The 24,215-nt window shown below is 55.4% G+C and overlaps 2 protein-coding genes and 1 non-coding gene across 7 annotated transcripts; all 3 read left to right on the forward strand.

The window, feature by feature from the left end:
• The first annotated feature begins 1,977 nt into the window (after positions 1–1,977).
• On the forward strand, positions 1,978–13,611 carry LOC140605812 (uncharacterized). 2 transcript variants are annotated; one of them, XM_072778153.1, is made up of 4 exons: positions 1,978–3,029; positions 3,138–3,304; positions 12,655–12,704; positions 12,976–13,611. In XM_072778153.1, the coding sequence occupies exons 1-4, from the start codon at positions 2,943–2,945 to the stop codon at positions 13,287–13,289; spliced, it is 618 nt and encodes a 205-aa protein (XP_072634254.1). In that variant the 5' UTR covers positions 1,978–2,942; the 3' UTR covers positions 13,290–13,611. The 2 variants fall into 2 exon arrangements, with proteins under 2 accessions (XP_072634254.1, XP_072634252.1); XM_072778151.1 differs by lacking the exon at positions 12,655–12,704 and having other exon boundaries at positions 1,982–3,029; positions 12,976–13,602.
• LOC140607688 (small nucleolar RNA U3) lies at positions 4,751–4,961 on the forward strand. Its single transcript, XR_012009643.1, has one exon. It is a non-coding gene; the product is annotated as a small nucleolar RNA U3 (small nucleolar RNA).
• Positions 13,612–13,646: 35 nt separating the features above from the next.
• On the forward strand, positions 13,647–23,949 carry CERCAM (cerebral endothelial cell adhesion molecule). 4 transcript variants are annotated; one of them, XM_072778147.1, is made up of 15 exons: positions 13,647–13,860; positions 14,107–14,252; positions 14,860–14,953; positions 15,250–15,360; positions 15,513–15,630; positions 16,186–16,320; positions 16,424–16,628; positions 18,474–18,593; positions 18,904–18,980; positions 19,085–19,191; positions 20,080–20,212; positions 21,953–22,080; positions 22,264–22,467; positions 22,897–23,149; positions 23,413–23,949. In XM_072778147.1, the coding sequence occupies exons 1-14, from the start codon at positions 13,664–13,666 to the stop codon at positions 23,147–23,149; spliced, it is 2,028 nt and encodes a 675-aa protein (XP_072634248.1). In that variant the 5' UTR covers positions 13,647–13,663; the 3' UTR covers positions 23,413–23,949. The 4 variants fall into 4 exon arrangements, with proteins under 4 accessions (XP_072634248.1, XP_072634250.1, XP_072634249.1 ...); XM_072778148.1 differs by lacking the exon at positions 14,860–14,953 and having other exon boundaries at positions 13,648–13,860; positions 14,169–14,252; XM_072778150.1 differs by lacking the exon at positions 14,107–14,252 and having other exon boundaries at positions 13,748–13,860.
• The last annotated feature ends 266 nt before the right edge of the window (positions 23,950–24,215 follow it).

Consider the following 24,215-nt stretch of genomic DNA (forward strand, 5'->3'; position numbering starts at 1 on the left):
CTGGCATTGGGCTGAGCACTTTTCGTGATCCCTACAGCATTGTGAGAAATGCCATCCCTCACCCCATTTTACAGATCAGGAACCTGAAGCCCAGAGAGAGGAAGCCACTTCCCCCAGGTACAGAGCTACTGAGTGGCAGAGCCAGGTTTTAGACTTCAGTCCGTCTAACAGCAAAGTCCACATTGTTAACCATGCCACCATGATACCTGATTCTCTGTCACCCCAGCACCCAGTGAGCTTGGAGCCATTCATTGGAAGTAAAGAGTTCACCTGAGACATATTGTCTGATTCCATTTATAGAAATATCCAGATTAGGCAAATCTATAGATATAAAAAGCAGATTAGTGGTTGCCCAGAATGGAAGGGAAGGGGAGTTGGGAAGGAATGGGAAGTGAAGGCTAATGGGCAGAGGGATTCTTTTGGAGATGATGAAAATGTTCAAAATTGATTATGGTGATGGTTGTGCAACTCTGTGAACATACAAAAAACCATTAAATTGTACATCTTAAATGGATGATCGCATGGTGTGTGAATTACACCTCAGTAAAGAGCTGGGTAGGGGCGCCTGGGTGGCTCAGTCAGTTGAGTGTCTGACTCTTGGTTTCGGCTCAGGTCATGATCTCATGGATCATGAGGTAGAACCCTATGTGGGGCTTAACACTCAGTAGGGAGTCTGCTTGAGATTCTCTCTCCTCCTTCTGTTGTCCCTCCCGCACTTGCATCTGTGCTCTCTTTCCAAAATAAAAGTGAATAAGTCTTAAAAATAAATAAATAGATAAAAATAAAGAGTTGGGTAGAGGGGAGGCAGGTGGGGGATGGGCAAAATGGGTGAAGGAGTGTGGGAGGTAGAGCTTCCAGTTACAAATGAGTAAGTTGCAGGAATAAAAGGCAGCATAGGGAATACAGTCTATGATATTGTATAGCGTTGGATGGTGGCAGGTGGTAGCTGCGTTTGTGGTGGGCATAGTATAACTATAGAGATGTTGAGTCACTATGTTGTACACCTGAAACTAATGCCACAGTGTCACATACAAATAGAAATGTTTTTTATTTTTATTTATTTATTTATTTTTTTTAAAGAAGCAGCTTCTTTTTATTTATTTATTTATGTCACACACAGAGAGAGAGGCAGAGACACAGGCAGAGGGAGAAGCAGGCTCCATGCACCGGGAGCCCGACGTGGGACTCGATCCCGGGTCTCCAGGATCGCGCCCTGGGCCAAAGGCAGGCGCCAAACCGCTGCGCCACCCAGGGATCCCCAGAAATGTTTTTTATAAAAAGAGTTGGCCAGGGGGGTGCCTGACTGGCTCAGTCGGTAGATCATACAACTCGATCTGGAGGTCGTGAGTTTGAGCCCCACATTGGGCATAGAGCTTACTTTAAAAAAATTAAACAAATAACAAAGGAGTTTGGGCTGAACTGTCTCCCCTGTCATTTACCTGCTTGCTTGGCAAGTCACTTGCTGTCTCTGAGCAGTTTCCTAACCAGTAAAATGGGAAAAATAAATGTCTCTTGGGGTTGACGTGAGCATTAAATGAGATAATAGTACACATCATTATCCCCGTTTTGTCAAGGAGGAAAACTAGACCCAGAGGAGGGAAATGATTTGGCCTGAATGTAGAGCTGGTGGGTGATAGGTGAGGAGCTCGCAGGGGGTTGCCCCTTGGCACTGCTTCTTTCAGCATGATGTAGACCCGATCAGTGTCTTTGTGCCTGCCTACCCCACCACTCCCTTCCATCCTCTACCTTCCCTAGGGCTCTGAGTCTCCCCACTGTCCAAGCCCAAAGCACACCAAGGTAGTAAGGTTCCCCCCAGAGCACGGGACGCCCTCTCCCCAGCCCCCACCCTGCTCCCCTCCTGGGGCCATGATGCTGTCTTGCTTTTGCTTGTAATAAAGAAAATATCTCAGCTACCCTTCCACAGTTGCTTGGCAACCCCAAAGGAGGGTGGGGGGAGCCAAAGGGAGGAGGGAAGGGGGAGGACTCTGGAGCCAATCTGGAGACAAAGAGTAGGATTTCGGTGACACACGGAGCCTTCTTAGTGCTAACCTGGCCTGGCTGGGAGGCTGGTGGGGTGGGGGCTTCCTCCCACCCCAGCCGCTCACACCAATAAATATGCATTAGGGAAGTGGGCAGAGTTTTTCCCACAGACCTGAAAGGCCACAGCTGACCTTTTTACCCTCTTTATGTACCAATGTGACAGTCAGAGAGAGCAAAGAGCAGGACCCCCTGAGATGCCTCCCCCCTGGCCTTCTGACTTGGGGAAACTTTTCACCCTCCTCCTTCCCCTGGCCCCAGACCAGGTCACAGCCTTGCTCGGGCTCCTGTCACAGGGATTTCAGGTGGGAGTCAGGAGCTCCCAGCTTCAGGATCTGCCTCAGGCCCTGTCCACTTTGGTGGCAGAGAGCCAGGCATGAGGCCCTGGCTCAGCCTGTAAAGGCTCTCCCTGCCTTCCGGGACCAGTCTCTGCCTGTGGCTCCCCATACTGTGCCCCTCCCCACCCCACCTCTGCCTGGGGCCTCCTCCCTGAGGAGCCCTTTGCTCTGCCAGTCCCCTTCCATGGTCCTCTGTTCCTCTTCTCTTTCCTGGCCTCACTTCATGTCCCTCTTTTCCTGCCACCCACTCCTCCATGTGGTTTCCCTCTTTCCCTCTTCTCCTTTGGGGGGCCCCTTCTCCCCCGCCACCCCTACTTCAGCAGCACCCCCCTTTGAAAACTAGAAAGTCCTGGAAGATGCCATTTCCCTGAAATGAAGATGGCATTTGGGGGTTGCAAAGGCGGGAGGGTGGGGGCGGTGATCTCTCTCCCTGGTGCCCTGGCTTGCTGGCCAGTGGCCGGGGGTGGAGAAAGTCCTCTCTGAATGGAGTCAGTGTAAAGACAGGAAAAGCAAACACCTCAGCCTGGGCCAGGCTGGCCTGTTTGGGGGTAGGGGTGGGGGGGCAGGATGGGCAGGGGCCTGGGCTCATCTTTGCCTCTCCTGGCTCCTGAGGGACCCTGGCTTCCTGGCTCCCTGGCACCCAGCATCCAGAAAGTAAGTGGGTTTAGGGGCTGTGGACAAGCCCTCTAGGACACACCTTCACCCGAATCTTTCCTGGTCCCACTGCCCAACCCCCCAGCTGGTGCCCTTCCTGCCAGGCAGATGCCAGGAAAATCTGTGCCTGGGAAGGAAGGTCTGGCACCTGAGGGCCTGCTTGACCAGCCCTTCCAGCAGCAGGAACTGCCTGAGAAGTTACCTTGTGCCAGAGACAGCCCCAGCAGTGCCATCTGCCTCCCAGGGCTGAGGGGACCCCAAGATGCTCTGCCCAGGTGAGTTCTCCTCTGGCCCCACAGCCAGATGGTGAGGGATGGGGAGGCTGGTATCACCCCTCAGCCCCCAGGAATCTATGACATTTTCCACTATGCTGTCTCACCCTCCGTCTGTGGTACGTGTCGCTAGTACTTGGGTGAAAGGAGCCAAGAGGAAGGATGGTTAGAGAAGCTGGAGGTGAAGTCTGAGGTTGAGGGGAGACAGGACGGGCTGGAGTCTGGGGAGCAGGTCTCTTGGGCTTCAAACCAATTTTTTATTAGACTTGTGGAATCAGAGCCTCCTGTGATAGTCTCCTTTGGACACTTTAGATCCTAAAAGACTCTTGGAATGAACTCAGAAAGGAGCAGCAACTCTTCCTGCATGACACAGCAAGTTGGCAGAGCTGGGACTCAGACCCACCGGGCTCCCTTACCAGACTGAGGGCAGTACCTGTTGACATTATGGGTGCCGCACGCTTGGCCACCTCTCCTTTGCATTCCACATATACTTTGGTCCCTCTGGAGTTAAATAGTGGAGAGGGACAGACTCTGAACAGCACCCCGCAGGGCCCCCTTCCTTTCCTGTCCTCTCCCAGGGCGGAGTACCATGCCCAGGGCTGGGCAGCCCCTGACTGCCCCTGAGAAGCCACGGTTGGTCTTTGCCTTACAGGTCCCAGAGAACAGGGCCCCCTTTGCTCTCGGTGTCTGACCATAGTCCCTTATACTGTAATCAAAATACAACCATTTCCTGGAAAGGAAGGCTGACCTAGAGATGTCCTGGCCATTGGACGTGGCTGCAAGGATCTTGCTGATAGCAATGGGCAGCCCTCACTGAGCCAGGTGCCATCTAAGGCCTTCTGTGTAGCTTACAGAATGGTCACCACACTCCTACAAGGTGAGTTCGGTTTTACAGGTTGGAAAACTGAGGCACAGAGTATTGCAGTAACTTGTCCATCATGGACATACTACCAGGAAAAATCAGAGCGGGGATTAGAACCCATTGCCTGGCTCCCTTAAATGTTCTATCCTGCTTCTAATTCCTAGGAGGTCTCCACTAGAGGTCATTTTGTCCAATCCCCTGCATCTGGGTGTCTGCCCAGGCCAACCTCTGTTCACAGACAAGAATCAATCTCGTTTTTTAAAAGCACCTGCTCCAAGGGTAGAATTCCCCCTGGGGGTAATCAGACATTTATTTATTCATAGCCTTCTGGCCAGGAGGAGAAGCCCTCCCACCCAGAACTCCCCAGGGTCCAGCTGCCTCTTTGCCTCTCTCCTTCTCACTGCAGTGTAATCAGAAGTGAGCCAGCCCTGTCTTGTCTCGGCTCCACAGACTCCAAGCTGTGTGGCCCTGGACAAGTGACTTACCTTCTCTGAGCCTCAGTTATCAACTGTCAACTGGAGTTCATGATATACCTGCTTTGTGAGGTTGCTGAGAGTGATATGATCAAAGTGATCAAAGGGAATGACAAGACTGTATTTTCAGGGATCATTTCTATAGTTTGTTACTGGTGAAGTTTCTCTGAACATCTAGAGCCTCAGAAACCATGAGGAGGGCGCAGTATTCCCTCCTGAGTGTGATGCCAGCTCGTGGTGTTGCTTCTGCAACTGCCATTTGTCATAGAGAATTGTCCTTCTCTTCCTTTGGGAGAGCAAGATGGAGAGGATGGCGCTGAGTGGTCTCTGTTACTTAAAAAAAAAAAAAAAAAAAAGACGAAGGCCAGAAAGAGGTTAGTGATTACAGTACCTGGCACCTGCGAAGTGCCCAGAATTAAAGGGGTAAATACTTCTCACTATCACTATATTGTCATCATCATCATTATGGAAATCCCTCTGTTTGCAAGCTCAGAGCCTCATGCTTTGGGCCTTTAGGGTTAGCCTCCTTATTGTAATAAGACAAGGAAACTGAGGCCCAGAGTGAAGAAAGATTTGCCCAGGGTCACATGGCAAATTGGTGGCTAAGCAGAAAGTGGCTCTCAGCACCCCCCACCTCCTCCACAGTGGGATCCCCATCACTTCTCCTTTGCCCCCTCTCCCCAGCTCTGGCCCTCCTCTGGGGAGCGCAGGGTCAGGCCCTGGCACCCAGTCCCTCCCAGGCAGAGCCAGGGAGAGAAGTGGTGGCCCTGCTTGGAAGAGTAGGCTCAGAAGCCCGGCGCGTTCTCAGCCCTGGCTCTTTGTCTGCTGCTTTGTGATGGTAAGTGCCGCTCCTAAATCAGTTCTGTGACACCGTTATTGTTGCCCAGCCCGCAAAGAGTCTAAACTTTTCCCCTGAGGTCAAGAATGTGGCCGGTCCCCTAGCCGCCAGGAGCAGGGGCCTGGGTGGCTGGGGGTGGGGCTGGGGCCTCACCCCGAGCCGGCGAGATGTGGAGGGGAGGGGGTCAGCGGGAACAAAACGCTTTGAAATGCCTCCTCTCCATCACTGCCAACATTGTCCGCTGCCCGCGGGGGGCCTGGCACCGCCTCGCCGGGGCTCCGGCCCCCAGCCCTGGCCAGGCCCGGCCCAGCTTCTGAAAATGGACAGAAGGCTATTGTCCCTCTTCGAAGTCCTTTGTCTGCCCCAGTTCCAGATGTCTAGGCTGGGACCAGGGAGCTGACCCATGGTGGGCAGGGGGGAGAGGACAAAAGGGGAGAGCACGGGTCACTGCATCCTGAGGGGTCGTTCCCAGACCCTGAGATCCCACCCAGCCGTGGCCCAGTCACCTTCTGGGCCGTCTCAGCTCTGGGATCGTCCCTATTCCTTGTCCCTCCTCCCCTTCCCACCAGACCAGGTTCCTGCCTCAGGAGGGAAGGCCACAGGGGTGCAGGAGTTAAGAGCTGGATGCCTTGGGATCCCCACAGCTCTACCCTAGTCATTGTGATCTTGGGCATGTTGTATCCCTCTTTCGGCCTGCCGTCCCCATGGAAGTTCCACGGACCAGAGTTCATTGATTCACAAGTAGCAACAGAGCCCTCCTGTGTGCCAGCTCCGTGCTGGGTGTGGGGGTGCATGGTGCTGGATGGGCCACTCAGACCCTTCCAGAATGAGGTTAGTAAGGGGTAACATTCCACCCAAATTCTCCGTGTTGGGTACTGGGCCAGCCACCTCACCTGCATGATCTCATCCTTTTTACAACAAAATCAAGGATGCAGAATATTGTTCTGACACCCATTCCCCAGCTTTGGACATGGAGACTAGGATGTCAAGTCACTTGCCCCAAGCCAGGCTGCTGGAAACAGCAAAGCCGGGATTTTAGCCCAGGTTGACCCACAGCCACCGAGAGGAATGATCTGCTAATGAATACTTGGAAGGTACAGGACACAGAGCCTGGCACTGCTCCGGGAGCTGGTGGTATTAACTCCACCCATCAGTTATCCCATTTCTTTTTTTTTTTTTTTTTAGTATTTTATTTATTTATTCATGAGAGACACAGAGAGAGACAGAGACATAGGCAGAGAGAGAAGCAGGCTCCCTGCAGGGAGCCTGATGTGGGACCTGATGCCAGGACCCCAGGATCATGTCTCAGACTGAAGGCAGATGCTCAACCGCTGAGCCACCCGGGCGTCCAGTTATTCCATTTCACAGATGGCCCTACTACGGATGCTCAGACCAGGAAAAGAAAGTGGGGGTGGGGAGCAAGGAGCTGGGGGAAACTGAAATAGCACCACCACCACCAACTCGGAATCGGGGAACCACCAGGGCTTGCCAAGGAATGGCAGGCAGCTCAGTTCTGTGCGGGCTTGAGCAAGCAACTTAGACTTGCCATGCCTCTGTTTCCTCATCTATGAAATGAAAATCTTCCCTACTTCATGGGCACAGTTGCAAAATTAAATCAGATACCACATTTAAAGCCCTTAGCACAATGCCTGGCACTCAGCAGGATGTTCTTGATAGCTACTACTACTATTATTCTGAAGGGGGCTCTCATTTGTCCCTTTGAACCCCTCTCACCTGGGGTCACCTGAGGACTAGGCTCTGTTGAGGGGAGGGGGTGTCAGGTTAGCAATTGGGGGGGTGGGGAGAGCAATGCTTGGTCTTCTTGGGGTCTCTGGAAGTCTCTCAATAGGCTACTCCCAGGGGCCAGGCAAGGGCATGATGTAGGAAGGAGCTGGGCCCAGAGGAGTTAACAGCTCCCAGGCCCAGGCCCAGCAGGGCTGCCACGCTGCAGCCACAGCCACAGCAAGGATTTTAGCAGAGGAGCCAGGACTTCTTCCTGATGGGCAAAACAGCTGGCTGCCTGGGGAAAACAGCTGGCCTGGCCCCAGCTTCCTGAGGACTGAGGCAGAGCCTCAGAGGAGGGTAGCTCTACATCTGGGGTCCTGGGAGACGAGGGCATGGCCAAGAGGGAGAGGGTGGTCCTCTGGAGACAGTGTGGGTGTTGGGTGGGACCCCTGGAGGCGAGGGGGTGTGGGCAGATTCCTAGAGCCAAGGCCAAGGTATGCTAGGTCTAAGCAGAATGGGCAGAGTGATTCCAGCTGGGCAAGGGGTCTCAGTCTCCCCACAAAGAGGAAAGATGAGGAGCAGGGGAGCCGATGGGGGTCAAGCTTGCACTCAGTCCTGGGTCTTCTTGGAACCGGGCTTGGAATCTGAGCTAGGAAGGAACCCAGGCGGGTCTCCTGGACTCCCATCTGCCGAGCTGCACCCAGGACCAGGAGCAGGGCATGGGCTCTTCCTCTGGCCAAGATGCTGGGCTCCCTTGACCACAAAGCAGGACAGGGGCCCAGAGAGCCCCCAACCCAGGAGTCATGAAGCTGGCAGCTGGTAAGAGCTCCATCCATGCATTCTCTCCGCTGTGCGCCCCTGTTCTTAGCTTGCTTGGCTGCCAGGCTGTGAGGACCCCCAACCTTGGGGCTCTGTCTGGGCCCCAGGGTACCTCTAGGCTGCCCCCACCCATTGGCAGGGAAGCAGTACCTGAGACCTCACATGAGGTTGGGTAGGGTAGACAGAGGGTTAATAAGGGTATAGCCAGAGTCCAGTGGCCAGAGCCGCCTGTCTGGGCTTCTGACTCCCAAGCCCCACAGTCCAGACACCCCTAATTTCTTTCTGACCAAGGGGGCTTCTCTAGCCCACCTTCCTAACCCCCAGGGAGAGGGGGTTGGCCCCTCCCTGGGGTGTGCCAGCCTCAGTGCCTCTCTCCCTATTGAAAGCCATCCCGCAAAGACTTTGCCAGTGAGCAGGCCTCAGAGCAGAGGCTCCCAGCGGGGAAGAAGGTGCAGGGGAGGGGGACAATTCTTCCGGGGTCTCTGGGTCCCAATGCCAGACCAAAGCTTGAGGCGCTGGCGCCACCACCTGGCTCTGGCTAGAACCACAGTGGCTGAGGGACAGGAGTGAAGATGCTGTTTTGGGTGGGGTGAGGATGACCCAGAGCCTAGTTAGATGTTGGTTCAGGGTGGTTTGAACCTGTTCAGCCAGATGGGCCCAGACCATCATTTTTTCCCAGGCGTATAATCTACATTATGTGGAGAATGAAGCCATAGGCCCCTTAGAACAGCTGCTTCAAACTTCAGCCTACATCAAAATCACCTGGAAGCCTTCTTGGTTTAAACTCCACTCCCAGTTTCTGATTCAGTAGGTGTGGGGAGGGGCCTAGGAATTTGCATTTCTAACAATTTCCAGGTGAGGCTGATGCTGGCTGGTCCAGGGACCATACTCTGACAACCACTGCTTTAGTGTTTCTGTGAATTTGGCCCAATATTACCTTTGTAGAGGATGTCCTATTTTTGTATTTTGGAGCAAAAAATGAGTGGAAGTGGCAGTACAGGTGTATGATCAGTCCACCATAGTTATCTCCCACCCCCCATACTTCTATTGAGAGCCCACCCTATGTCCTGCTGGCCCTGCTCTAGGGCTGGGGATAAAATGGTAAATGAGGTGGATGGGTCCCTGCCTCAGAGCTTACAGCCAGGCGGCTGTGGCATGTGATTTCCCACCTGGGAGTCTTTTTTTTTTTTTTTTTTTTTTTTAAGATTTCATTTATTTATTCATGAGAGACACAGAGAAAGGAGCAGGCTCCATGCAGGGAGCCCAACGTGGGACTCAATCCTGAAACTCCAGGATCACGCCCCGAGTGAAGGCAGGCACTTAACCACTAAGCCACCCAGGTGTCCCCTCACCTGGGAGTCTAAAAGGCAGCTCAAAATAAGGTCCAGACAAACCTTGAGTCACATTCCACCAGCTTCTTCCCAGATCTTTCCCACTCAGTAACTAGCCCACCAGGCAGTCTAGCTGCAAAGCCCATCACCTCGATTCCTTGCTCTGTCTCCCACATGTAATCCCACAAGCCTGAAGGGGCTCTCCTGTTTCCATCCTTGCCCCCACAGTCCACCCTCCATGTGGCAGCCAGAGCAATCCTTTTAGGACAAATCACTTCACTTCTCTGCTTACCCCCTCTAGTGTGTTTCTATTGCATTTAAAAAACATCCAAAATCCTGTCGCAGCCTCACGGCCCTAGGTGATCCTCACTTCTTCCCACACTCCCCTAGCTCCCTGGGCTCTAACCACTGGCCTCCCTACCTGTTCCACCCCTCACCCACCGCGAGACCTTGGCCTGACCTGGTCCCTCCAGTGGAACATTCTTCCCCCAGTACTACTCTTGGCTGGCTCCCCTTATGCCCTGAAATAGCTTCACTGACTCTTCTTTTTTTTCCTTAAGATTTATTTATTTATTTATTCATGATAGACACACACACACACACACACACACACAGAGGGGGGCAGAGACATAGGCAGAGGGAGAAGCAGGCTCCATGCAGGGAGCCTGATATGGGACTCAATCCCGGGACTCCAGGATCGTGCCCTGGGCCAAAGGCAGGCGCCAAACTGCTGAGCCACCCAGGGATCCCTTCACTGACTCTTCTACTCAACGGTGCCTCACACTCTCAGCTACTCTCTGTTCTTATTAACTGGTTTTATGCCATTCATAGCATTTACCCTTCTTTGAAGCTATTTATTAATTTATCAGTATGTGTCCCCTCACCGGGATGTGAGCACCCTAGAAGCAGATACTGTCTTGTGCACCTTCCAGCTGCACATTTAGTGAGCATGTGCTCAATAAATACTTGCTGAATGAATGGGATTATATAGGATGCCACGTCAAGGGTATGTCCCCCAGACATGACATGCAGAAGGCTTTCCAGAAGGAGGAAGTTTAGACTGAGACTGGAGGGCCTGTGGGAGTTGGCCAGAAAGACCAGTTCAGGCAGAGGGAAGAAACAGGGGTGGTGGGGGCGAGGATATGGGACAATCCTAAAGCACAGAGTGTTCAGGAAACTGTACCTCGCCCAAATCAGCTTGAGCATCAGATTGGTTGGGGGTGGTGGGGAGTCAGAGGCATTGGAGAAACATCATGCAGACCATGCAGGGCCTCGGTGCTCCTGGAGGGGTTTGAACCCTACGGTGACAGCAGCAGGCAGTCCCTGAAGGATATTGGCCCCAGGCATTTAGAAAGGGTGGCTGAGTGCAGAATGGTTTCCAGGGAGAAAGCTTGGGGAGCAGATCTCTGGGAGAACCTGTGGGCCGGGTGAGCAAAGCTGGTGCCCTGATCCAGGCAAGTAGCAGTGCAGAAGCAAGAGGTGTCCATGTGCCAGAGATGCGGAGGAGGTGGGCCTGCCAGGATAAGGTGATGCAGTGGGTTGAAAGAGGGACATGTCCTCAGTGACCCCCAGCTGTCTAGCTCGAGGGGCCAGGTGGCCAAGGTGCCGTTTGTTAGATTGGGGAGGCCACTTTACGGGGAGCATGTTTGGGGGAAAGGTTGGGGTTCTGTTTTGAACAGGTGGAATTTTCGGGTGCCTGGCTGGCTCAGTCAGTAGAGCATGTGACTCCTGATCTGAGGGTGATGAGGCTGACCCCCCGCTGGGTGGAGAGTTTACTTAAAAAAAAAAAAACTGTTGGAATCTGCGTCCAAATGGGCAGTGGAGACACATGTCAGTTTTCTAGAAAGAGAGTGGCCCATGTGCTCTGCTGCTGAAAGCGAGCCCTCTTGGATGAGGAGGCAATGTCCATTGAGGGGGGTGACCAGGAGGATCCTGGTGTTGGCAGGAGCAGTCTGGCTAGAGCAGCCTTGGTGTGTGTCAAGCCATGAAGGGAGATGAAGGAAGGTCTCAATAAAGCAAAGCACACATCCCCATTCCAGATGTTTGGAGGGAGAGACAGATAAGGCTGCGGCTGGGGGGCCAGCAGGCAGCTTGGTGTTTTCGTATTTTAAGCTGGGGGAGATTTAAGTCCTTTGGAAGGTCAAAAGGAGTGCAGCCCCGGTGGCTCAGCAGTTAAGCACCGCATTCAGCCCAGGGCATGATCCTGCATGGAGACTGCTTCTCCCTCTGCCTGTGTCTCTGCCTCTCTGTGTCTCTCATGAATAAATAAATAAAATCTTAAAAAAAAAAAAAAGGAAGGTTAAAAGGAGCACCCAGAGGAGAGGGGGCTTCTGATGGTCCAGGAAGGGCAAAGGGATGGCATTTGGAGCTTAGGGACCATTTGACCGTGAGGAAGGGTGGTGCCTCTTCCACTGTACCAGGCAGGAGAACTGGGGCAGACTTGGGGGCCAGGGATGGAGGTTTGTAGGCTGGAAACGAGAGGTCCCAGGTGAGGGCTTCTCTTTTCTCCAAAAAGTAGCATGGGAGCTTCAGAAGCTATGAAATGCCACAGAGGAGAGGGGGCAGGGCATAGGAAAACTGGACCGTGGGGCCTGGTGAGAGTCCAGCTGAGAGTGGAAGTTCTGAGTCTGCAGTAGCCCCACCGTGCTAAAAGCCAAGATGGTTATAGGGTTTTCCCAGGCAGGGATGATGGGAGAACCTGCAGGCAAGGGAGGCAGTGACAGGATGGATCGATCCCTGGATGGCATGGGGAAGGAGGAAGGGGACAGCGGGAGGCATTCAAGGAAGGAGAAGGAGGAGGAAGAGGACTTGAGGCCAGAGAAAAATTTGGAAGCACCAATAGGATGGGCAGAGGTGCTGGGATGACTCTGGGATGGGTAGGGTGGGGCACACTGCTTCACTTTAGAAAGGGAATCCCCATTCTGGGGCTGCGAGAGCCTTCTGGGCAGAGGCTACCATGCCAGGGAAGGGACTCTTCTATGGGGCCTCAGGCCTTTCATTGCAGGGCCACTAGCCACCTAGAAGCTTTGACTGGGGCCCAGTGGAAGCTTGGGAGCCACGCTGAAGACCAGGATTCCTGGGTTTGATGCCGCTACAGGCTGTGGCGTCACCAGGCAAGTCCATTCCTTGCTGGTTCCCCACCCCTCCCCTCCCAGCAGAGATAGTGGGCACAGGCTCAGCCGTCTTCTTCTCTGACCCTGGGAAGAGCCTGAAGGGAGATCCCAAGCTGCCATAGGAAAGTAGGCCTCCCGGTGGGTGGGTGAATGGAAGGGGAGCCTGGCTTCCTCTGCTTTCCTATCTTCCAGCCCCGGCAACTCTTCCCGGGATCAGGCTCCATGCAGAGAGAAGCTTCAAGGTATTCACTCTCTCAAGGCATCCCTGCAAACCCATCCAGATGAGGATCAGAGGCTCAGGGAAAGTGGCCTGTGATCACAGCAGATCCGGAGCTGGAGCCCGCCTGTAGGCCCTTCCCTTTCCTGCCGTTCACATTTCAGCAGGGGCCTCAGGACCCCGATTCTGCCGCCTGGGAGGCCGTACCTCCGGCTTTGGACCGGGCTGGCTCTTGCTGCCCCCCCCCCCCCCCCGGGTCTGCACTCAGCCTCAAGGTTGGATTTGCTCTCTTAAAGGGCCGGAGCCGCGCGGGCGCTGGCGGCAGAGGCGACGACGTCGACGCGCGGAGGACGCCCAGCTCGAGGCGCCGCGGGATGCAGCACTCAGGTCGGGGGGACCCCGGGACTCCCGCCCCGCCCCCCGGCCGGGCGTCGCCGCGCAGGTCTGCGAAGTTTCGCGTGGGTCCGCCAGAGGGCGCCCCGGGGCGAGGCGGGGGCCGGGAGCCCCGCAGGGCTGCGGCGGGTCGGTCCCGCCCGAGGGTCGGATGCTGGCCGGGCGATCCGGACTCGAGGGCACCGGACGCTCCGCGGAGCCGGATTCCGGGGGATGAATGCACCGGGCTTCAGAGTGGAGCGTTCTCAGCCGCCGCCGCGGCTCGGATGCCGTCCCCCCGACTGACCCTCCGGTCCCCCCTCCCCACCGCCCGCGCCCAGCCGGGAGGGGCCTGCCCCGGGGTCACGCGTCGGGAGGGTCTCCGGGCCCCGGGCCCTGCCGCCCTCTGCCGCGCGGAGCGGGTGGGAGGGGGGACAGGAGGGGAGGGTCCTCGGCCTCCGGGGTGCGCTGCCCCTGCCGACGCCCGCCGCCCCGGCCCCGCCCCCGCCCCGCCCCGGCCCCAGGCCCCGCCCCGGCCGGGCCGCGCCACCCACTCCCCTCCGCCGGGCCCGAGCCCCGGGGGCAGCCGCGGCCGCCGCCCGAGCGCCCGCCATGCCTGTCGCCCCCGCCGCGCGGCTGCTCCGGCTGCTGCTCCTGCTGGGGCCGTGGCTCCCGGCTGCGGGCGCCGTGGAGCCGCCGCTGCCCGCCGTGGTCCTTACCATCCTGGCCCGCAATGCCGAGCACTCGCTGCCCCACTACCTGGGCGCGCTGGAGCGGCTGGACTACCCCCGGGCCAGGCTGGCCCTCTGGTGAGAGACACCGCGCACTGGCACCCCCTGGGCGTGTACCCCCGGCCCCACGGAGAACGCCACCCCCGATGGCCCCATCCGCTCAGTCCAGACACCACCCAGACGGGCCCCTCCCCCGGCAGACAGGCCCTGTAGGGCCTGCAGGGTGACCTCCGAGGCCTTAGGTTGACGCCGGAACACTCACCCCGGCTCTTACTCCTTCTCTGGGGACCTCCTCTGGCTTTAAGTCGGGTCCTCTTGCCCTAGCCTCAGAGCCCAAGCCGAAGACCCCCTCCTTCCCCCTGGGCCCTCTGGTTGCCTTGACCTAGCTGGAGGGCAGCAGGCCGAGCAGCTGGCGTGCCCTGGGTCCCCACGTGGCAGAGATCAGCAGAACTGGGGGTTCCGGGGAGCAGGTGAGTGTGCTGTCTGGCTCCATGCTTCTCTGCAGAGGGGGTCAGACCTGCTCTTCCTTCTCTGGGCTGTTTCCAGCCTCCCTGTGGAAGGTCAGGGTCCTGCCAGCCAAGGGCAGAGCCCCTCCCCTAGAGCCTCCCTGCTGGGTGTCCCCACAGGGTACGCTGGGATCAGAGGCCCTGGTCTGTGGGAGCCAGAACAGGGAGGAGTCCCAGGCTGAGGCTGGGGATAAATTGAGAGGATTGACAAACTAACCCCCACAACACACCAAAGTTGGGCGGGGGGTGGAGCCGTGGCCTGAGCCGTGGCCTGAGCCCTGGCCTGAGCCGTGGCCTGGGGAGGCTGCCCACAATTACCACAGTTTGGGAGTTAGTTAGTTCCCACCCCTACAAGACTTGACACGTAGTTAGTCTTCACTTCTGGGGAATTGGCTTAAAGGGGCAGTATCACCTAGAACTTGGGATCTTGGCTAAGCCCTCTGCACCCGCCCTCTGTCTTGGGAGCCCCTTCTGCAGAGGAGCGGGTCTGCTCTGTGGCAGCAGAGCTCAGGCCCATCAGCACTTCTCAGGGATGTTTCGAGTAGGGTTTGGTCCTTATTACAACTTTCAGGCAGAGGCAAACAGCATCTCTTCGGTCCAGTCCTGACTCGGAGAGGGGAAGGGACTGACCTGTGGTGTCCTGGCAAGGAAGGAAGGTGTCCAGGGTGCGTGGCTGGTGTGTTCCTCAAAGCTGAGGGACTTTGTCTTTCACGTGCATTCATGTTCTGCTGTCTCAGCCCACCTTATACTTACGGAGGGAGAAAGTGAAGCCTAGAGATGGACGGGACTTGTGACTGGGCCCCCGGTGCTTGCCTAACTCTGTAGCACACCTCCCTCCCCTGCAGCACCCAAATGTCCAGCCTCACAGGGGTTGGTGCTCCAGGGGTCAAGGCCACCTTGGGGTTTGGCCCTTTTGTGGCTGTGCACCTCCCCCTCACCCTTCTTCCTCCCATGTCCCCAGGTGTGCCACAGACCACAACACAGACAACACCACGGAGATGCTGCAGGAGTGGCTAGCTGCTGTGGGTGATGACTATGCAACTGTGGTCTGGAGGCCCGAGGGGGAGCCCAGGTGGAGATTGAGGGGAAAGGTTCTTGGGAAAGTGGGCAACAGCTGCAGCCCTGAACCACCACCTCCAGCCCAGGGCTCTGTCCGCTGCCCTGCAGAGAGGGGGACCACATGCACCTGCCCCCTGGGAACTTCTCATCTCTTTACCCTCTCAGGTCCTACCCAGATGAAGAGGGTCCCAAGCATTGGACCAAAGAAAGGCACCAGTTTCTGATGGAGTTGAAACAGGAAGCCCTGACCTTTGCCAGGGACTGGGGGGCTGATTATATCCTGGTAAGAAAGCCTGGCTAGGATGAGGTTTCTCATAGGTGGTATCTGTCCCTGACAGAAATCTCAGTGTGACTTAACTGCCTGTAGGCTGGACTCTTCAGCTAGCAAACTGGGTCAGAATCCAGACTGATATTGAGCTTAGATCCCTATGCTTGAGCTCAGATTAGCTATGAAGCCTGGATCCCTGAGACAGATTGCAGGTTGAATACTGAGCCTAAGTTCCTGGGCTAGAGCCCAGAGTATAAACTGAGCTTGGTTCCCCAGACTAGAACTCAGAGTAGGTCTTTGGCTTTACTCCCTAAGTCAGATCTAGAATCAAGCTCTTAGATCAGCAACTCGAGTCTACTCTCTGGTCCTGATCGCAGGGCCAGTGCTCCAGACTAGATCCTTGGTCCAGAAACAGACCTACTGGTTTATGGGTTAGAACTTTCTAACAGAACCCCATTGGATCCCAGGATACATGTGGGATCTCTGACCATCTAGAGGGATCCCACTCAGTGACTTCTTGGGGGTACAGCCCAGACAAGGCTGGCATCTGTGACAACCCCTTCCCAAAAGTTTGCAGATACAGACAACATTCTGACCAACAACCAGACACTGAGGCTTCTGATAGACCAGGGGCTGCCTGTGGTGGCCCCAATGCTGGACTCTCAGACTTACTACTCCAATTTCTGGTGTGGGATAACCCCCCAGGTAAGGCTGAGGATGGAAACCTTGGGGTGCGGGTTATCGCAGGGGAGCAGTGTTCTGGGGACAGAGGGGCGCCATCATAGTTCAGAGCAACCCCTTTCCCCAGGGTTACTACCGCCGCACCGCCGACTACTTCCCCACCAAGAATCGCCAGCGCCGGGGCTGCTTCCAAGTCCCCATGGTCCATTCCACCTTCTTGGTATCCCTGCGGACTGAGGGGGCAGCCCAGCTCGCCTTCTACCCCCCGCATCCCAACTACAGCTGGCCCTTCGATGATATCATCGTCTTCGCTTATGCCTGCCAGGCTGTTGGTGAGGACAAGCTCTCCATGAGCATTCCTGAGGGTTTCTAGGTCTTTGCACATGCTGTTCCCTCTGCTTTGCATACCCTTCCTCAGTTTCCAGTCCATCCTGTGAAACTCTTGCTTGTCTGGGTCATAGCTTTTCTTGAGCCTACTACCCCGGAAAGCTAAATGCCCTTCTTCTGGCTCTCCGTCATGGCACTTTAATGTATTCCTTAATGTATTTGGCAAATATTTATGGAACATCTACCGTGTGCCAGGCACTGAGAAGACAGTGGTGAGTAAACTCAGGTGGTTTCTGCCTTCCTGGAACTTCCAGTCCAGTCAGTACAAGGATCACACAAATCAGTGTCCAATCACAACCATGATAGGAAGAAATGCTTCTTCATTCCAGATGCTAAGGGAGCTTAGACCAGAGTAGATCTGTCAGGGAAGGCTTCTTGGATGGTGTGAACTTTGAGGCTGAGACCTGAAGTATGGGAAAGCACTAACAAGAGCAAGAAAGAGCATTTTAGGCAACAGGACCAGCAGGTACAAAGGCCCTGTGGTCTCGGAACATAAGAAGGCAAGTGATAGGGACACAGTAAGTGAGGGAAGCGAGGTGTGGCACAGACTGAAGCAGGAAAGGTAGGCAGGAGCCAGCCTATGTGGAGCTGGCCAGCAAGCTTCTGGTCTTTAGCCTGAGAACATTGGGCCAGCCATCAGAGCAATTGGCTTTGCACACTGAAAAGAACACTCTGGTGTTGGTGTTATTTTTAAGATGAAAATTACTTAAAAAAAAAAAAAAAGAAAGAAAGAAAATTACTAGAAAGTGTTTGGGTTGGGCTGGGCGGGGCTGGCTAAATCTAAGTCCTGAGGAATAGAGATAAGAGTGAGATAGAGACCCCCAGTGTTGGGAAGAGGATCTTGGGAGGACTGAACAGGCTAATTCAGGGAGAATGAGAAGTAACGATGTATTTCAGAAGTGTCGCACCTGAGCAAGCAGCGTGCCTACAGTGGCCAGAGGGGAAAGTGTTGTAATTAGCTTTTTTGTGCAAGAGGTATTGGTGAAGTCTGCCGCAGATGTGCAAGACAAAAAAAAAAAAATCGTATCAAGTGCAAAAGGTGAGTGAATGGGAAACAAACGCATGGAGAGTCCATGAGAAGTGTTCCCTTGTTTTTTTTTTTTTTGTTTTTTTTTGTTTTTTTTTGTTTTTTTCATTGCTACCACTTCTTCGGGTGTCAGCCTCTGGAACCTGGCCAGCAATTTGAAGGAATTTTATCAGTGGAGTTTCGACTCCATCTTTCAGGCTTCCAAGCACCCAGCTACTGAGGCCCTGCTCTGGATCAGGCCCTGTGCTCCATGCTGGGCATGGGCTTGACTTTTAAGTAGATACTGCATGCCTATTGCTCGAGAGTTCACAGTCTATAGGAGATAAAGGGGAGAGAACTAATGACAATAAAGTGGACAAATATTGAAGAAATAGAAAAGGCCACTCTGGCTGGTGGGTGGAGGGCAGCACAGAGAGGTGGGAGAGGGTGTGGAGTTGCTCACAGTGGGTGATGGTGCTGAGTTCAGACAGGAGGGGGGGCAGGAATGGCAGGTGGGAGTTTGCTTGCTCCTCCCTTCCCGTGATCCTCCAGGGACGGGGCTCTGTCTTACTCACCACCCTTCTCCAGCACCCAGTTGTTGCTCTAGGCACATCTGTTGAATGAATAAACCATCTCGGCAGAAAGGCCCCTTAGATATTGTTTGAATCGAGCCCATTCTCTGTCCAACCCCATAGCCGGAACGCTGAGTCCCAGAGAGGACACCTGCCTTGGGTTCCAAGAGCCCTGCCCCTTACTCCAGCACTCCCTGGGCCTCTCTCCACAGGGGTTACGATCCATGTGTGCAATGAGCACCGTTACGGGTACATGAATGTGCCTGTGAAACCCCACCAGGGGCTGGAGGACGAGAAGGTCAACTTCATCCACCTGATCTTGGAAGCGCTAGGTGAGGGCCAGGGTGCTAGCCTGCTGCCACTGTTCCCAGCTGCCCCCTGCGCCCCTTCTCCCAGGCCCCGGACCTGACTAGGCAGTGGGCTTGGGGTCCCAGCCTCACCTCTAACTGATTTCCTGACTCTGGGCAAGTCCTTTCCCCCCACTGAGCCTCAGTGTCCCCATCTCTGCGATAGAGGCAGGTGGATTCTGTGATCTCTGAGGGCCCCTTCCTTCTGGGTGTTGGAGGGGGATGCTAGGACTCTAGGGTCACTGCTGACGAGAGCCAGTAGGGATTCCTGACTGGTGGGCACTTCCCTCTGCAGTGGATGGGCCCCCAATGTGGGCCTCAGCTCATGTGTCCCGGCCCCCAAAGAGACCCAGCAAGATGGGGTTTGATGAGGTAGGTTCCCTCAGCTCACATGTTTGGGGTCAGGAGGTAGGTGGGCTCTCCCCTCCTAAGATGCCCACTCCTCCTGCACCTACTTTCCCTGCCTCCTCCCCCAGGTGTTCGTCATCAGCCTGGCCCGCCGGCCCGACCGCCGTGAGCGCATGCTAAGCTCACTCTGGGAGATGGAGGTGTCTGGGCGGGTGGTGGATGCTGTGGATGGCCGGTGAGGCTCCCTGGGGCGGGGCCCTGGGCAGCTGGGGGAGCAGCATGGTCCACTGGAGCCCCCTAGGAATGGGGAAAGCAGACAAATGAGTTGAGTGAGTTTGGTGCTCCCAGGAGGTGCTCAAACAGGGCCTGGGTAATTCTGTCTTAGAGAGTCCCAGGGCAGATTGAAACAGGACAGGATGGCCCCTCATTGGCCTACCAGAGGGAGGAGAGCACAGTGGTTAAGGCCACTGGCATCTGAAGCCCTGAGGCTTGCATTCCAGCTCTGCCACTTACCAGCTGGGTGACCTCTGATGAGTCACTGCCACCTCCCAGCCCTGCTGTGCGAGTGGCAGATACTTGTGCCTTCCTCTTAGGACTTAGAAGGGCTCCATGAGGATTTAGCCAGGGCCTGACACATAGTAAGCATTCCAGAGGTTAGGTGTCTTTATTTCTTTATTATTATTGGGCTTACTCTTCTCTGTCTTGGACTTAGGTCCCGGATGGGTGAGGGTGGCAGTCAGGTAAACCTGGGGAGCCAGAAGTCACAGGGCTACACTTGCCCATGGCTATTGGCCGCTTGTGACCTCAGCCCTGTTGACGGCAGGATGTCCATCCTTTTCTTGGAAGCATGTGCCATGTCCCCCACATTCTTTCTGGGGAGCATGCCCCTCAGACAGCTGCCCATGTCCCCATGCTTCTATTCTCTCCCTGGGCGTACACCCCTGCCTCCGGTGGCTCTGGTTCCCCCAGTTGTCCCCAGTGTCTTCAGGCCACATGAAACCGTAACAAAGCTCACACCTTCCAACAATACTCCAGTGTGACTGCCCCCAACAGGCATAGGCCTGGAGCCCCTGGGTGGGTCGCTGGCAGTCATCCCTAGCCCCATGATACCTGTTTCCTTCAGGACACTCAACAGCAGCCTCATGAGGAGCCTCGGTGTAGACCTCCTCCCTGGCTACCAGGACCCCTACTCGGGCCGCACACTGACCAAGGGCGAGGTGGGCTGCTTCCTCAGCCACTACTCCATCTGGGAAGAGGTGAGGACCTCGCCCCTTTGGCCCCCAGAACCCCCCTACCAGAGGGAGAGCAGAGGCCACCCCATTCACTGCTCTGTGCTCAGTGCCCAAGGGAGCCAATGGGTAAATGAATATATTAATGAAGACCTAGCCAGCAGCTTTTTAAAATTTTTAAAAAAGATTTTATTTATTCATGAGAGACACAGGGAGAAGCAAAGATATAGGCAGAGGGAGAAGCAGGCTCCTTGTGGGGAGCCCAATGTGGGACTCTATCCCAGAACCCCGGGATCATGACCTGAGCCAAAGGCAGATAGATGCTCAACCACTGAGCCACCCAGGTTCTATATATATTAAAGATTGTGTTTACTTCTGTGAGAGAGTGAGTGAGAGAGCATGAGTAGGGGGAGGAGCAGAGGGAGGGAGGAGACTCCCCACTAAACAGGGAGCCCGATGTGGGGCTCGATCCCAGGACTCTGGGATCGTGACCCAAGCCGAAGGCAGACGCTTAATTATCTGAGCCACCCGAGCATCCCAGCCAGCAGCTTTATTTTTTTTTTAATGTGAGCTTTTCTTTTTTTTTTAAAAGATTATTTATTTATTTATTTATTTATTTATTTATTTATTCATAGACACAGAGAGAGAGAGGCAGAGACACAGACAGAGGGAGAAGCAGGCTCCATGCAGGGAGCCCGATATGGGGGACTTGATCCCGGGTCTCCAGGATCATACCCCAGGCTGCAGGCGGTGCCAAACTGCTGCGCCACCAGCGCCAGCAGCTTTAAACTTCCTGTGTGTTCAACCCTATACCATATTCATTTTGTAGTCTCTACAGAGCTCATCCTGTACTCTAGGAGATCTTCTGCTCTGAGACTAGAGGTGAACAATAAAAAGGCCTCTCTGGCTCTTTTGGGGCTCAGGGACCAGAGCAGGTCACAAAAACCAGGGAAGAACCAAGCTTGCCCATAGAGGAGAAATGTTCAGACTATCCTAGAGTGTGGATTAGCCTGGATTCCTGGCCTGGGGTGGGGTTAGGCTGGGCCTCACCATCAGGGACACTTAAGTGCTCAGGGCATGATCATGGGGTCCTGGAATCGAGTCCCACATTGGTTTCCCTGCATGGAGCCTGCTTCTCCCTCTGCCTATGTCTCTGCCTCTCTCTCTTTCTGTGTCTCTCATGCATAAATTCATAAAATCTTAAAAAAAAAAAAAGAAATCAGCTCAGTAAACTGAAATGAAAGGCATCCTTCTATCTGTTCAAAGACAGTAGAAGATAAACAGCAATATAAGCTCACGTGCATATATTTTAGCTACAGTAGAACATAAAACAGGGAGTGGGTCTGGGTGCTGCCTCCTGGAGGGGCGCCCGCCCCTTGGAGGGCCAGTCCCCTGATCCCTCCAGCAGGGTCCAGGCAGTGACCTCTCACAGGCACTCACAACCCCCCAACCCTGAGCTGAGGCTTCTGGGCCAAGCCCCAGGCCTCTTCTTCCCACCCCAGAACACACAGCTCCTGTCTGCTCCAGGGCCTTTGCCCCCACTGTTTTACTCTGCCCAGAAGCTCTACTTAAGTGTCCCAGAGTCCAGGGATTGAGTCCCACATCGGGCTCCCTGCATGGAGCCTGCTTCTCTCTCTGCCTGTGTCTCTGCCTCTCTCTCTCTGTGTCTCTCATGAATAAATAAATAAAATCTTAAAAAAAAATAAGATAAAGAGCCATCCCCCTGTGTTGTGTCCCCCCACACACACCCCCATCCCCGTACCACAGGTGGTTGCCAGGCGCCTGGCCCGCATCTTGGTGTTTGAGGATGACGTGCGCTTTGAGAGCAACTTCAGGGGGCGACTGGAGCGGCTGATGGAAGAAGTGGAGGCAGAGAAACTGCCATGGGACCTAATGTAGGCAGCCTGCGGCTCTGGGGGGTTGGAGGGAAGAGAGGGGAGGCCTCTGGGGCTCTGCCTCCTGCTGGGGCCCTGCCCAGTCCTTCCCCTGAGCCTGGCCTGTGGGATGTGATTGGGGAAGGGGTCCTCTGACACCCTGGGACCTGCAGTGACTCTGGTTTTCCCTTGGTGTCACGGTAGCTACCTCGGTCGCAAACAGGTGAACCCTGAAGAGGAGGCAGCTGTGGAGGGGCTGCCACACCTGGTGGTGGCTGGGTACTCCTACTGGACCCTGGCATACGTCTTGAGCCTGGCGGGTGCTCGCAAGTTGCTGGCCTCCCAGCCGCTGCACCGAATGCTGCCTGTGGACGAGTTCCTGCCCATCATGTTTGACCAGCACCCCAAGTGAGTGTCAGATGGGGGCCGGGCAGGGTCAGCTCATCCCAGGAGCCCAGTCTCAAGCATTAAGTCCCCTTGCTGAGCAGCTGGGGAGATGGAGGCTGAGTCACTTCCTCAAGGTCATGGAGGCATAGCCCTCCTGGCCCCGGAGTTAGACCAACCTAGGTGTCCATTCTGTGCTGCCCGTGTTTTTTTTTTTTTTTTTTTTTATGTCCGTGTGGTTCTTAATCAAGCCACTTCCATGTTCTGAGCCTCAGTTTCTCCATCTGTTAAATGAGAGGAGTAGAGACTCTGCTCCTTGCATTTGCTGTGAGGTCTTGAGGGGGAAGGCAGGGAGGTGCTGCAGGCAGGTGAGATGCCCAGCTCCAGGCAGGCGTGCAATGTGGCTGGAGGAGACCCACCTCAGCCCTCCTGAGCCTTCTTTCTGCCTCACAGTGAGCAGTACAAGGCACACTTCTGGCCTCGGGACCTGCGTGCCTTCTCCGCACGGCCCTTGCTCGCGGCGCCCACCCACTACGCAGGGGACGCTGAGTGGCTCAGCGACACGGAAACATCCTCGCCCTGGGACGATGACAGCGGCCGCATCATCAGCTGGAGTGGCTCTCACAAGACCCTGCGTGGCCCCCGCCTGGACCTGGCTGGCAGCAGTGGGCACAGCCTCCACCCTCAGCCCCGGGATGAGCTCTAGGTGAGGGTGCAAGCCCCATGTGCCTTGGTTTTCTCTCCCCTTCCAGGCTGTGTCGGGGTCTCTGTGTTCCCTTCTCCCCCTGCCTTCTCTCCTCCCCCCTCTGGCTCTGCTCTGCCTGTCTCTGGCTCCCTGCATTGTCTCTACCTCAAGCTCTCTCTCTATCTCTGTCTCTGACCTTCTCTGTGTCTTTTTCTCTCTCTGCCTCTGGATATCCGACTCTAGTTCTTTCTATTCCTGTCCTCTTGCCTCTTCTGTCCCACCAGGTCCAGGTGACTCCAGAGAAGTGTCCAGGAGCAGGCTGCAGCTGGCCAGGGAGCAGAGTTGGAGATGGTGCTAAGAACCGCCGCCAGGAGCCACAGGCCCCATAGAGACCCAACTGTCACCTTAGGCACAGCTACTCTGCCCTCTGGCCCCGTCTCACATCGGGAGAAACCACTCAGAGATGGCTCCCCTCCCTGAAGGTCATGTAGAGAAAGGGCAGGGCTCTCAGGCCCTCTCACCCTGCCCAGCCTAACTCAGGGCCTGGGGTCAAGGGAAGGGGGGGCTCCCCAGCCTTCAGTTTCAAGCTGGATAGACACCTGGATCCCTGTCCTCCCCATGGACCCAACTGCTGGGGCCTCTCCATCACCTTCTACCTCCACCTCAGCCCCTCCCCAGTCAATACCTGGGTCTCACCTGCTGGGACCCATCCTCTCCCCTGGCCAGTGGGATGTGCAGGGAGGGGGGAGGAGGACCCTTGCAGACCTAATGCCCAGCACATAATAGGCCCTCAATAAAAGCCAGCTGGTATTTGCACTTTATATTTTTAACTCCTGGATGAGCCTCTGTGTGTGTCACAAGGTCTGGGAGGGAAGGGCTCCTGATCTACAGATGACCAGTTGGCAAGACAGAGAGGGGCGGGCAGCCTGGCATCACCACCTCCTTGCTAGGTGACTTTGGGTGGATCCCATCCCTCCCTGGGTCTTAGTCGGCTTGGTGGTGATGTGGACGTGGGAGAGAAGCATGTCATGGGCCGGATGGGTATAGTATAGTCTGGCCCAGAGCCCAGCCCACAGTGAATGCTCAC

The sequence above is a fragment of the Canis lupus genome, chromosome 16 (genome assembly GCF_048164855.1).
Source record: "Canis lupus baileyi chromosome 16, mCanLup2.hap1, whole genome shotgun sequence".
NCBI classification, from domain to species: Eukaryota; Metazoa; Chordata; class Mammalia; order Carnivora; family Canidae; genus Canis; species Canis lupus.

Bases quoted from the DNA above. Each gene is read 5' to 3' on its own strand.
- LOC140605812 (XM_072778151.1), top strand. From the start codon at position 2,943: ATGGGCAGGGGCCTGGGCTCATCTTTGCCTCTCCTGGCTCCTGAGGGA. The intron at 3,030-3,137 runs GTAAGTGGGTTT...CCTGCCAGGCAG, and splicing joins TGGCACCCAGCATCCAGAAA to ATGCCAGGAAAATCTGTGCC. The intron at 3,305-12,975 runs GTGAGTTCTCCT...GCTCTCTTAAAG, and splicing joins CCCCAAGATGCTCTGCCCAG to GGCCGGAGCCGCGCGGGCGC.
- CERCAM (XM_072778147.1), top strand. From the start codon at position 13,664: ATGCCTGTCGCCCCCGCCGCGCGGCTGCTCCGGCTGCTGCTCCTGCTG. The intron at 15,631-16,185 runs GTAAGAAAGCCT...CCTTCCCAAAAG, and splicing joins GGGGGGCTGATTATATCCTG to TTTGCAGATACAGACAACAT. The intron at 16,321-16,423 runs GTAAGGCTGAGG...CCCTTTCCCCAG, and splicing joins GGTGTGGGATAACCCCCCAG to GGTTACTACCGCCGCACCGC.